Source organism: Wyeomyia smithii, chromosome 1 (genome assembly GCF_029784165.1).
Source record: "Wyeomyia smithii strain HCP4-BCI-WySm-NY-G18 chromosome 1, ASM2978416v1, whole genome shotgun sequence".
Taxonomy (NCBI): Eukaryota; Metazoa; Arthropoda; class Insecta; order Diptera; family Culicidae; genus Wyeomyia; species Wyeomyia smithii.
In genome coordinates, this window is record NC_073694.1 from 10,355,330 (window position 1) to 10,370,094 (window position 14,765).

At 39.4% G+C, this 14,765-nt stretch overlaps 1 protein-coding gene across 1 annotated transcript in view; it reads left to right on the forward strand.

Annotated features, from left to right (window-relative positions):
* Nucleotides 1-3,928: 3,928 nt before the first annotated feature.
* The window catches only part of LOC129719004 (dorsal-ventral patterning protein Sog), an 89,836-nt gene continuing 78,999 nt past the window's right edge, over nt 3,929-14,765 (forward strand). The window contains exon 1 of the mRNA XM_055670306.1: nt 3,929-6,589. Coding sequence (XP_055526281.1) covers nt 6,430-6,589 — 160 coding nt within the window. The 5' untranslated portion in view covers nt 3,929-6,429. The remainder of the gene's footprint in view (nt 6,590-14,765) is intronic.

Below are 14,765 nucleotides of genomic sequence, written 5' to 3' on the forward strand. Positions count from 1 at the left end.
AAAGTTTAGTTGATCGTTTGAAGTTTTAAAGAAAAAAATAGAACTTGTAACAAATAATCTTTTTGAAATAACTGTTTAATTTTTTTGCTTAGAAAAAAGGCAAAATTACTTTGTACAACTATAAAACTATATGTTCAACTACTCATTTTTACGTTAGCACTAAGTAAGAACTATATTAATCACATAAAAACGCGACGCGCTAACGGACACAACACTTATTGTTCTTACAAACGTATATTTCACTTTTCACTGCTTTTGCACTTGCTGCACTAATAGTTGATGATTTGATGTGGATAAATTTTGGTATGAGTCCCTCCCTTCTACAACGTGACAAAAACTGTATGTCTAGAAACAATTTCCTTTTCTTAATCATCAGTCGGCCATAAAGGCTGAAGCACTTTGAGGATGTAGCCTTAATATCACTCATTTTTCGATTTAGTGCTAACGTAAGAACTGTATTAATCACATAAAAACGTTTGTAAGAACAATAAGTGTTGTGTCCGTTAGCGCGTCGCGTTTTTATGTGATGTTTAACTATATGAAAGAAAATTTAAATGGCTTCAATAATTACATTCAATTTGATTCAGGTGTAGTTTCGATGAACCCTGTTACGATTTTGATTTAATAGAGTTCAAAAAAACATTCATTGAGTTTTATTCCAAAAAAAAAAAGTAGGAGGGGGGTATTCAAGACACGACCGCATGACGTTGGACTACGGTATTCTTATATTCCATTAAAACAAATAATAGAGAGAATTGCAACTCTAGTATTTGCTGCAATTTTATCTAACAGTGCATTTCTGGATGCTGAGACGTTCAAACGTTATAAATAATAATATATACTTAAAGAATGGATATTTTTTATTTAATCGCTGTCATTTCATACATATTCGAATCAACCTTTTATTTGCTGCACTACCAAGACAATCATTTAATTGAGCGAATTGGTAAAATTTTCCTATCTAAGCAAAAAGCAAACTTTACGAAACAATCTGAAATTGGAGCCCAGAACGATTCAACCGAAAATTTTAAATTTGAAAATTGTTTGACATTTAATCGATAAAACTCATGCTAGGTTAGTTCCAGCCCAGCATATAACTTCATGTATTTGAAAAAAAAAAACGTTTGGTTCAATAACTCAATATAGCAAGAGCTCAATCACACGTTTTTCGGTAGTTGTTATCAAGGTTTGGGCGAGTGACAGGAAAATATCTTAACTTCTTCAGTTGTGATTTAGAGCATTTCTAATTGTTTTGTTATTTTTCACGATAGCGACAAGTTTGTTTCTTTCTCTGTGTGCGAGAAACAAAATCAAAACCGCACACCGAGAAACAAAAACGAAAATTTAATGAATGCTCATTGAGAAAACTTGCAACTCTTTTTACCAATAACTTATGATACTCAAAAGAACCCGTTTTGATCTAAATCAAATTTCTAGTAAATAAGTGTTGATCATTCATAGGTAGTAATTTTTCCTCGATGAATAAAGACTGGCTGAAGAAGTTAAAATCGCTGCTATAAAATCAAATTCACAACTGTGTTCGTTAAGACGTTTTAATATTTTCAATGACAATAATAATCTCCGATAAACACCCGCTATAGTTATTCACACACATGCTATAACTATCTAAACACGCGTTAAAACTATTCATACACACGCTGTAGCTATAGCTATCCATACACACGCTATTCCTTTCCATACATCCGATACAACTATCTATACACACGCATAAGCTATTCAACCATGTGCTATTACTATCCATACATACGCTATAACTAATCATTACACACGCAGCAGCTATCCACACACAAGCTATAACTATCCGTACACACGCTGAAGATATACACGCAATAGCCATAATATGCTACACATGCTAGTGTCTTACACACGCTATAGCTAGCCATACACACGCAACAGCACCATCCCTATCATCGCAAATGTCATAGCAATACAGATGCACATACGCTATATGTGCACACTGCACACACATCCAACGTTTTCACCCAACGATATCTGAATTGGATTACCGCTGGTGGGGTCCAACTCAGATCGAAGGAGCACCGAACTGAATGAAGAAATGCAGCTTCCCACTACCTCCGCCGCTGCTGCCTGATACCACCGCTCTGGTTCTGCTGCAGCTCAGTTTGGCCGCTGGAATCAGCCACCGCTGCTGATTATACAAGACCGGCCTGGTGGCCTTTCACTTGTTAACTGATGACTGCTATGAGACGACACAGGTTATTATATAGCCCAAAGCAAAAATCCATCCGCGAGCAAACAAGAAGCGAGCTTGTGATTGGTTGAATGTGCACGACTTTTAACACAACTTTTAACTAGTTTAGTATCGAAAACATATTTAAATTATTATATGACAATCTTGCGCAATATTTCCCCTATCAATCAAGCCATTGGTGTTTAGAATCTGTTCAGTGGTAATGATAAAAGAAGCATTTTAAAACGGTGTTGAAACACCTGTTGCAGCTACCGAAAGCGAGCTCGTTATTGGTTGAAAGCTGTGAGACTGTTTACAAAGTCAGATCGGTTGTATCCGTTAGTGTCGACTGAGCTTGTGAAGAGAGGTGGTGATTGGTTGCTCGGTATGATTTAGACAATCGATGTGATTTATCAATTTTTCAATAGTGTATCTCGAACAATAGGTTATTTTTGTTACATAAATTCAACCGTAAAAGAATTTCTGATCGGTTGATGCCAAAACCTCGAAATTCTGAAAAGAAATGACTGATATATAAGCGCTCAAAACCTGACCACTTTTCCCTGGTTTTCCCCGGTTGAATTACTAGATTTTCAAATTCAGGTGCCTAACTTCGATATCGACGTTAGTCCAACGTCAGAAATTGAGGATGACAATTGTATTTTACTCCGAATAAAAAATATCGATGATTTTCTCTTGCACTTGAGAGAGGTAAAATGTTTATTTTAAATAATTGTTTGATAATAGTTCGATTACTTTGCAGAAATTTTGAATGGAATTTTAGTACATACCTTTCAAATATTCAAATAAATGGTCGCGTCTGTTTGACTAATTTGAACAAAAAATATTATCAAACAAATCATGACAGAGAAGTTGAAATTGAAACCCGGGAATTTATTACTGTTTCCGATGATTTTGAATGTGAAATTTGCAGTGAAGATCTAATGAATTTTAATCAGAGGCTTTTTTGTGAGCAGTTAATTAATTAGGTTTTCTAAATTCTCTAAACCCTTAATGAATTTTGGATGTCACTGCATATTTTTATTAGTAATAGTAAATATTTCTATTTAGGAACATTCTTTTTTTCAATGAATTTTCATTCAGTTCCGCAACTATTTTTCAGTGGCATTTTGTCAGCCTTTCTACAATTTTGAACATTTTATTAAATTGGAAATAATATTTTAATAAACTCGTTTTTTTTAATGTAATTGAGGTACTTTTTATGTTCTTTGGTAATAATAGTTGGCATTTTTTGCAAGTAATTTTTTAGGAAATTTTATAGATTTTAATCAAATCAATCGGGTAAATTCACCCCGATTCTTGCTCCTTGTAAGTATTTGATAGGTAATATTTTTATTGCAATCGCAAATAACTCAATATCTGATTTTGTGGGTTTTTATTTAAAATTTCAAATGAAGGTATACCGAATTGTGAAACCGAATTTCCGCGTAAAATGACCGTGCTCGCCATGCACAGATGTCAAGGGTAGACACCAAACTTATGTGCTTGGGCTAGTTTGATGTCCTAAAAGTAAAGCGTCTTAGGAAGGTATGTGATATATTTTTTCTTAACCAATTGAATGACTAAAATTGCTGTCTGGAAAAAAGGTACTTATTTAAAAGTTTCAAAACAATGCAAAAACTAGTATTTTGAGAATTGCATAGCTTTTCCTCACAGCAATAAAAAATGTAATTCTCTCTCTCGCTTACGCGCACTCGCGATGCAACAGCATGAATTGAACCGCAATCCGCAGCCCAGCTACCAGTGGGTGCTTTTGGGTATCATTGTGTACCCCATTGAATCCCCCATTGATGGATGGACGGACGGACGGATGGATGGATACCACTAGCATGCGGCCGCGCATACAATTGAGATATCCCATTGATGGGAGAGCGAGAGAGCGTCGAAAAGAGTGAGAGTGCCGCGCAAGCAAAAAAATATTGAGCGCCCGACCACCAGTCGGTGCTCTCCCTCACACTCGCACACCACACCGCGATCCACCCACAACTGGCGATCGAGATTGTCGTCGTCGTCGTCGTCGTCGCCGTCGGGGTGACTTCAGCACGGCAGTCACCTTTAGCTAACCGCGAGCGAGCGACACACAGCGCGGCAATCCGCGGAAAAACGCCAAGTCGAGAATAGCGCGAGAAAAAGAAAAATCGCCAAACATCACACACGCGTCACGTAGTAGGATAAACACCCAGCCCAGTCCAGAATTGGCGTTGGAAAAGAGAGAAAGAGAAGCGGACTCCGGGGAACCGACCACAGAGCACAGAGTCCGGTCTAGTTACGGTACGATCGGTTCTTTCCGTTCAGTCTAACACCAGACATTTAGCGAGTCGCGCATGCGTTCTCTCGCATCTCAGGCCACTATACTATCGAGACGTTTTCAGTTTCAGTTCAGTGAAGTGAAGTGAAACCCCAGTGAGTATTCTCAGCGTAGAATCAGCCAGCAACCCACGGGGAAGTAGTAGAAGAAGGAGGAAGTGAAGGCGCGAAGTTCGCGCTTAGACAGACGGGAAACGAAGAGAAGCAAAAAAACACTACTTTGGGAAAGTGCAGCCAGTCCCAGCACCCGCGCGAATTTGAAAAAGTGCGTTCTAGCAAATCAATCGGTTTAGTTTGCTGTAGACAGTCGAGCAGCAGTCATCTTCCGAGCGCCCAAGTTCTGGTAGTTTCCGAAGAACCGAGAACTACTTAGTGGAAGAAAATTATCATCGTCATCGTCATCACAATTGGATGAGGCAGAACTGTCTGTCTGTGAGAAAATATCGAACCCAGTTAAAGTGAGGTGGTAGAGAAAAAAAAGTGTCACTCTTGCCGTTGTCACAAACACCTAGGCTGCTGTGCCTTGTCTGCCTGCCTGCCTGCCTGAACGTACCGTACGCGAGACACTCGCCGTCGGGAGGAGCGCAGCAGGCGAAGATAAAACGCGACACAATCGCCGCCGCCGTCTTCACCGTTGTCGCACTGCCACCGTGAAGACTTTGCGACTTTCGTGGGGCAGCTTTATGTAACATGCTATCGCGAAAAAGACTGCAGACTTCTCGAGTGGGAGCAAATACGGGAATAGACGAATAGAGAAGCGCAAGTGAACAGCGCGCAACGAACGAACGGACGAATTGTCAGCCGGTCGGTGATCTTCCGCGGTTGATAGACACGCATCAATCTGTGGCGGTGCCACGTGCGGCTCAAAAGTCCCCAGTGCGAGAGGCGAGGATCGGAAGGACGAAACCTCCCGTGTGTGTCCTGCAGCGCATAAAAACATACAACTTTTTTTTTCCTCAAGTTAGGAGGGTGGTGACGAAGCTTAGTCCAAAGCAAGACAAGCAATAGGTGTGAAAACTAACAGTACCTGCTGCACACACACCGAAAGCAAAGAAAGAAGAAAGACAGGAGAGGAGCAAAAATAAAGAAGGTAAAAAAAAAGATTCGGCACACTGCAGTCAGTCAGTCAGTAACACTACCGAGAAAGTGGGAGAACACACACCGAAAGTGTGGTAGACCAAAAGGAAGCGGTATCCTAGCCGTGCGGTGCATTTCAGTTTCGACCGAGCGACGGAGCAGAACCCTGTCCGTGTCCGCGCGTGCTTTTTCGGGAGTGATCATATCAGCAGCGATCGATCGATCGATATATTAGAGGAACGTAAGACAGCGACGAAAAAATACGAGTGTGTGCCCGTTGCATTAGAGCAGGTCATGATTACTCATTTATATTTATTAAACACATCATAGTAGACCGCGAAGAGTCGGGGCCGCCCCCGCTGTCGTTTTTTTTACTCAGTGTAAATACCGACGACCGTCGTCGTTTCAGTTTTCTCGTTCGCGGGCGTGCATCACACCATTATAAATCGTAGTAGCCAGCGGTTCACGAAATAAATTTAAGTTTTTCCCACGACAACTTGATTGCAAGTTGAGAAAGTGATGTGTTATAAATAAAGTTGGTGCGATCGAGAGGGGTAAGGAAGCAAAGCGATGGAAGAACCAAAGTGTCTGCCAAGTGCCTCCTAAATTCATGTCGATAAGCCGAAGCGAAAAACCCGAAAAAAAAAATAAAAGCTTTAGCATAGAAGAGCTTAGCTTGTTTGTTTGGTGATGAAAGTGATTAGTAGAATTGCATCAGAAACTTTTTTTTAAGTGTGTATCCGTTTTTTTAAACTGGTGAATATTTTATCTAGCTCTAGAGAGCTCAGTGAGATTGGTGAAGCAACAACACAATGTTCGGAAAAATGTCCTTAACGACGGCAGTGGGGATGCTATCGGCATCCGTCCTGTTGCTGCTGCTGCTCCTAGGACACCAGTCAACCCTAGTCAACGCCCGTCGTCTTTCGCCGCTGCTGGTGGAAGACGAGGGAGCCCGCCGGAACCGGCCAGCCGGTAAGTCACCTCATTCAAATCCGCTCCTTAATTAGAAAGTACATGAAACACACCCCCTTCTTACTACCCGATGGGGGAAGCTATTTTCGGCGGAGCAACCCCCGTCGTCGTCTGAACTCGAAATACCACGACGTCGTCGACGACGACAATTTCCTCGATAATCGTCCGAGGGCCCGGCTCATAGCGTGCCAAGGTGTTTTCACCTGGTGTGTGTGTGTGTGTGGGGTGCATATCGGTAACAAGGTGTCCCGCCCTGTAGACTGCATCGGAAATCACGCGATTGGCCGTGACGAACTGTCGTCCGACTGCGACCGTCACCGGCTGCGCACGTGACAGTGAAACCTCCTAGGGACGCGGGTGTAAACGCACGTGTTCAAATTACCTAACCTTCGTCGGTAAGGTTTTTTTTTTTTTTTTTCAAAGCCATCCCCGGAGCCAGAGGAAACTTGTTTCCTCAGAATTCGAGCGGAGAAAAAAAGTGTTCGCAAATTTGAATAAATAACACCTCATTTTTTTTGACTCTTCGCCTCACACCGACGGTCATGGATTATGATGCGCGGAGCTGCTGGGTGTAAATTAGTCTGTAAACGCATCGCTGCCTTTGCGAAATGTGACGCGGCGCTTGGCGCGACCAATTTTTTTTTTTTCATTCTGCACACTCCGTAGAAGGACACACAGGGGGCAGCTTGTTTACGTTGTTTCAGGCGCCACCGGAGAGGACCCTGGCCGAGAAAAAATCTCTAGTGACAACAGCAAAAAAAAATCGCAGAGTACAAATGGCGTTGTTGAGAAGTTTTTTTACGGTTCGTATCAAAGTGTGCTTCGATTTTCGCTCATCCGTTGCGATAAAACTATTGTTAAGAAAGTGATTAACCTAACCTTTTTCTTAGACTGAGCTGATAGAGGCCCTTCATGCCCATGAACGGAACGTTATTTAAACTAAAATCTGTTTTTAAAGAACGTGGCCTCCATTTTGCAGATCATGCCTCAGTGCAGCGATCGGAAGCTCAAGTGGTTTTCGAGGACCAATTTCTTTATTTCTTCAATTTATTACTCATCAGCTGGCGTTGACAATGGTTCAGTTTGTTCCAAGTCTACTACGCTTTCTCTGTCTTCTCTGAAGTTCTAATACTCCTATACTATTCTGAACGTTTCCGCAGACTTTTTTTCCCTCACCACAAGTTTTTCACTTCATTGTGATGATTTTTAATGTTCTCACTCTGTACATTTACTATAATTAAAAGTGAAAGCCGGGAAAACATGTAAAAACATAAAGTAGTTTAATTTTATTCTAGAAAAAAGGCCAAAAATAAACATACAAAACAAAACCCTACAAATAATAAACAAAAAAGACGGAAGTACAAAATTCGAACATATCTTTAAAAGGGAATTAAAACGCGTGAAAATTCCTTTTAAATTTATTGAATGTATTCACCTTGGGATATCAAACTGAAAAATCCATAGATTATTATATTATATAGACATTTCCAAAAATTCGTAGATTTCTGCAGATCCGTAGAAGTGAAACAAATTCGTAGATCTGACAAGCTTGGCTGTAAGTACCCCAAAACGGTATCTTGATTTCAACTGAACGAGAATAATTATTCCAGTGAAACTCATCAGCGAAATGAATATAAATCTTGAATCTTGCTCTACCATTCCAGAGAAAAAAACTCTAAGCAGACAGCAATTTCCTTTCCGCTTGATGTGAATACCTCTAGAACCAAACTCATGGTACTCGGTATCGAAACGGAATCTTCAGGCGTTCAAGATTAAACTTCACTTGGACATGAATGCTTACCGAAAGCTAGTAACAATAGAATCATCCTTCGTAGAAAATGAAACTTATAACTCCGATCATAAGGATTAAGAAATGTTATTGCGAGTACATTTTAGAAAGATTTGGGCTCTCTTTTCTCAACTGCTCGATCAATACCTAATTTCTGCTCACGGTGTCCAAATTTCGATTATTGTCGAATTTTCATGTACCTCTAATTTTTTTTCGCAGAAATGCTGCCAACTGGATAAGAATCAAGGATCGGAAAGTTAAAAAATATGCCATTGGCGATTTTTTTGAAAAATTGAATTAATTTATTTAAAAGACGTTTAGCGCAAAAAAAATAAGATGTAACATTTTTTGTGGGATTGAGAATTTTTTGTGGGAATGCAGGAAAAACGTACGGGAATCCAGAGAACAAGTTTGTCTTTATGTTTTCGTAGAGAAAATTTCCTTAATATTCAATCTTGGTCGGATAAGGTAAATAAATTCATTAACAAACATTTTTCCTTTGAAAAATTCAAAGTTATTTATATTTAAGGATCTTCATTGCAGTCGTGGACGTGCACATCTCGATGCTTCAGCCCTTGTTCGAAATAATGCGTCAGCAATAAGTAATTTGACAATAATTAGATCACATGCCACTTAACTTTAAACTTTCAGTACACCCCCAGATAACAACTTCCACACAAAACTCTAGGATATTTTTTATCATTTTCGTTATTCATAGGCAGAAAATGAGAAAAGAGCATTTTCTTCCACTGCTCGCCTATTCGCTTCGTAGATTTGGTTTTTTACGAAGCACAAGGCGCAAACCAAATTTTACACTTCTCGTGGTCAAGCTTCATGGTTTATTCGTAAAAATTTTGAAATGAAGTGACATTGCACTATCCTCAAATGCATTGGTTGCTGTGATTTCCTATGATTAAATCACAGACAAGCAGAGGTACCTTGAAATTTATTTTCATGGATCAAAATAACGGTCAATTCAAATGAGTTTCAATTACGCGGAATATTCCCGCTTCAGCGGAGGTGCACATCAGCCCTTTTACCATTAAACTCAGTAGACAGTCGCGTGCCGTGCTGCCAGAAACAGCAGACAGGCTGAAAGTTTATCATTTGTGGAATATGTCCAGTAAGTGTCGCACAAATTAATCGGAACCACATTTTTCTAGAATTTTGTGTCGAGTAGTACACTCCCCCCACAATTATGGAGCTCCCACAATTACGGATCACTTTTGTGTCTCAAGTTATTGAACTAATGGTTCGAAAGCATGTAACATTTTTGCAGTAAAATATGCCATATTTGCTAGCTTTGAACACAGAAAACATTGATTTTATTCCTAGATTGATGTGTTTTTCATAAGCGTGAAATATTGTTTTCCAGAATCTATCGAAATATTTGTCGTTTTTCTCAATCAGCGTAAGGAGCACGCTCATCATTCATAAGGTTCATATGTGATATAATCGCTAATTCTCGTGCAAAAAATAACTCATACACAAAGATCAAGGTAAGTTCTTCACGATTCATCGAAATGTTGATGGTTGATTTTCTGTAAAAACTAGTTATTATCTAAGTGTTCCATAATAAGGACCGAGACAAGATAGTTCTCCATAAATATGGATCACTCCGATTCAAATGTGATTTTTACCAAATACAACACCCTCTCAACTTCTATTGAGCTCTAAACGGAAGCTAAACAGTGCTGAGCCTTTGAAAAATATTATTTTCAAGGCACGAGGGACAGGAAAGCTGCGTAAAGCGGGAAACTGTTATGATGTACCGTATACAATGGTTAATTGCTACCTTCGGGAGCGACAGACCTGGACTCTCGATCTAACTGCAACCTCAAAAGCCACATAAAATGTGGCCAGGCCATGCGGGATCTTTAATACGATTTGAAATATGTTATATCTTCAAATTACATAATTTGAATAAGGTTTTTTGAATGAATTCGTTGCCAAAAACTGTTTTTATTATGCTGATCCATAATATGATGCGAATTGTCTCATAATTAGAACCGCTCTCAAAAGTGATCTATAATTGTGTTTTTGGTGAGTTATGAAATAAATATACTTTCTGAGAAATATTCACAAAATATGGAAACAAATACTCAATGAAGTGAAAGATTACATATTTCTGGAACTGAAAACATTTAGAGATTACTTACAAACAATAAAATTGATCAGAAATGATTTTTTGAATTCATACATCTTCTTAAGTGATCCATAATCGTGGGGGGACTGTACGTCTGTTTGTCTGTGGTAAAATGACTGACTTAATTGTTAAATTTTTGAAATTAAATGACACTGCACTACCCTCAAATGCACTGGTTGCTGCCTATGTTAATATGACCGACATTAGTGTAGTTAGTGGGATTTTTTTGTAGATTTGCGCAAAAAAAATTAAAATCCAAGTTTTCAAAAAATCGCCGTTGAAATATTTTCTAACTTCCCGATCCTTGATATCCAGTTGGCAACATTTCTGCGAAAAAAAATCAGAGGTACACTGAATTCTATTTTTACGCGACTTTTTTTACGTGATTTTATTTTACGCGATTTTTTTTACGCGATTTTCTCGAAATTACGCGATTTTTTTCTACGCGATTTTCTTGGAATTACGCGATGTGTGACATGGGAAATATTGTTTATGAGCTAATATGTAACACACACAAACATACACACACATACACATACATTGACATACATACACACATACACACACTTACTTCATAGCGAAAGGTTTTGTAACGACGCGATCTTTTTTTTACGCGATTTGCTCCAAATTACGCGATTTGTTCGAAATTACGCGATTCTTTTTTTGCGCGAGAATCCAGTGTACATGAAAATTCGATAATCTAAATTTTGACACCGTGCTGCTCCAAAGTCAGAACTAAAGATAAATGCGGACACAGCTCCTCAAATCATTATTCAAGTTTAAAATAAAACCCAAAACACAGGTAATATTCTAAATGTTTATCAAATCATAACATTTATGGGATTTGTTTTATCTCCTGGTAAAATACAAGTTGAAAACGTAATAAGAAGCTTTAACGAAAATAAATTTGTCTCCGGTTTCACCGAGCAAAGCGACTAAGGAACGATATGAACAATTCTCTGTGATGAATTTCGAATGAATGGAATGTTTCGATTGATACGAACGATTTTCAGTTTTGAAGACTCTTTTTGTCATATCCAGAAAAATGAGCAAATTGATTGAGTTCATAATAAAACTATCATAGAACAAATGAGAATTTTGCTCTCAATGCAATTTCTTCAATTGAAAGTACGTTATTCTTGATTCAGAATTCTTTTGAAGAAGAAGAATAAAAAAGCGTGAGGAAACCGAATCTGGCGAGTAGTTGATAAAATCGAAACTAGCACGGGAAAAAAAATTGAGCATTTTGAGAAAATTCTTCAATGTTGTATGGCAGTATTCTAGCCTCTTTAATGGGTTCCGTCAATGATACTCGCTTCAAACCATTTACTTTTATGAAAGCAATTATATTACAGCCGAAAACTCTTCCAATTTTGGCTCGTAATACGAGGGCATTCGAGAATGATTACTATTCTCCAAAATACCTCAAAAATTACATACAGAGCAGTTTGAATAAGAATTACATACCAGAATACCTAACGATTCTCTATCGTGGACGCTCACGATTCCAATGTGAAGAACTCTAGAGAATTCATCCGAAATTTATGTGTTCATGCGGGTACACTTCTGCTTTTGACCGCAAATTGAAAATACGAATTGTATATGCACACACTTAAGTGTCAAGGGGAAATTCACTCACATTTTACGGTAGTTTTACAGCTCATTCGATGGTTTCTGCAGATGACCTAATAGAAAACGTTTGACATGTAACATAACTTTTCCAAATTGGGACACAAGAAACTGAATCAAGTCGATAGAAATGTAAAGTTGACGAACGAAAACCAAAATAATTAGTATTTCATTATTCAATATGTAAAATTGAAAATAAAATCAGTAAAAAATGGCATGATCTTCAAAGCAATCTCAGAGTAGAGCATAACTGTTGAGATCATTTCAATCAATGGCTAAGAAAAATGTGAGTTGGCAATTACCCTGTAGTTTAAGATTAGTTCTATAACTATAGTGCATTTTTAATGCTATATACAGAACTATCGATTCCTTATTGGCTGATAGAAGGCCACATTCGATAAAACATACTTTTCTACGCGTATGCTCTTACGTTGATCTACTCGCATTTATTCAACGTTTAAGTGTCTTGGATACTCTTTCATAAAGTGGCCTTAACTTTGGGTGTATACCACTTAGAGCAATTCTACTGGTTTTTATGGAGGCTGAGTAAATTTTCTACCGAATACATCTTTTGAATGTCCTATTTGTAAAAAAAAGAATCATTTTGGAAGCAAAAACGTTCAAAAGTTGTACTGTTTGAGAGATTCCTATTTTATTGTAGAATTTCAGGTGGTTTGAATACCAAAGAACGAACTCTAGAGCAGTTAATCATACTGCCCTTTTCTATGACAAAATTCTTCCCGATACTCCCGTGTTGTGATGAAATTTACTTGTTCTTCGATAGTTTTACAATAATTTCACAAAAGCTTGTGAATTGCAGCTTCTCTTATGCTTTTGTCGCTTTTGAAAAACACGCTTAAGTCCATTCACTTTTAGAGAAAATATTATATTACAGCTGGTAACTTTTCCAACTTGGGCGTGATGAACGCAAACCAAATCCTCATTCGTAGCTGTATCTCAAACTCGCACTAATTCACTAAAAGAGGAATCCTAGAGTTCCAATGCTATAACTGTAGGATACAGATTCACTCTTACTATACTTTTTACTTTTATGGCGACAGATCGATGATCCTCTGCCGAATCTAGAATACACCTCCACAAAATTCAGTTTTGGGCTGCTTCTCTCCATCCCCTCACATCCGCTGCTCTGGCATCCTCCGCGATAGCACACATCTAGCGCGCGCATAATCTGCCTCGAAGACGTCGGCCTCTATCCGGTTCTCTGCTAAATATTGTCTTTTCCGGTCGCTCGTCCGTGCTACGTGACTTGAAGAGCTTGACAATCTCAGCGTGTTTGTATACTTCTAACAGCTCGTGATTCATGCGCCTGCCCCATTTATAGTTTGCCACCGAGTATTGATCGTAGGATTCTACGATCAGCCTCCTTCCACATCCACGATTCATTTCCGTAGAACGCCACCGGGAAAACCAGGGTCCCATAGAGCGCAAATTACGTACGAATCTGTAGGCTACGCAATCCGTAATAAGCACCATTCGCTGCTGCAATCCGTCTTTTCACCTCGCGGCTCACCTCGTTATCACATGTCACGAGAGTACCAAGATAAACGAATTCGTCGACTTCTTCGAAAGTATCCCCATTCGTCTCCACCGCAGCATCAACATCCGTAGAATTAGCACGCTCTCTGCCGGACACCATGTACCTTAGACCACCTAACGCCACAAACGCGCCCGAAAATTCGCTCGCTGTCCTGACGCATGATGTGAAACCGTCAAGCGTCGCACGTAACAGTTTAATTAATTTTGTTGGACGACCATCTTCTAGCATTGTTTGCCGTAGCTCATTGCATTTCACTGTATCGTACGTCGTCTTAAAGTTTATGAAAAGAAGATGTGTCTGCAAGTTGTTTTTTCGAAACTTGCCGAGGATCTGTCTCAAGGTGAACATCTGATCCATTGTGGATCGACATGCTGGGAATCCGCATTGAAATTCTCCAACAGAGGCTTCCTGCAAGGGCCTCAGTCGCTGAAACAGGATGTGGGAGAGAAATTCATGAGCGGAAATGAGGAAGGTTATGCCTCAATAATTACTACAGTCGAGTCTATGTCCCTTCTTTTCGAAGCCCGTTAGTCGTTAATCAATTCTCCGCCTCCACGAAGACGTGGATCATAGTGCTCACGTCTCTCACGGCGGTGCAGCCTCTCTTCGGTAGCGCTTGCCTCCCGGTATTTCTCCCACATCAGACGCGTCACACGATGAGCCGCTACTAACGTGTTGCCGTAGGCCCTGTTCTACTCTTCCGTCACCTCTAAACACTCACCATTGAACCGCCCACTTCACGAGATTCTCGTTGTCATGCCTATCACTTCTTGCGCTGTTTCCCTGACCGCATGTGCTCGCTCAGCTCCACTCCAGTTGGTTCACAGATCCGTCTATCAACTTTCTTAGTATAGCTTGCAGCAACTCCTTCTGCTGATAACCTCTGGATGTCCAGAAGTATCTTCCTCGCCGATCTCGAGGGTACTACAGAAGTTGAATAAAGTAAGCAGAAAATGACCTTTTTATGGATCATTCGTTGCGACCAGCAACATTAAAATTTTGTGATATCACCCGGGGTGTCTGTCGTGTTTCGCCCTTCTCTTATTAGCAATAT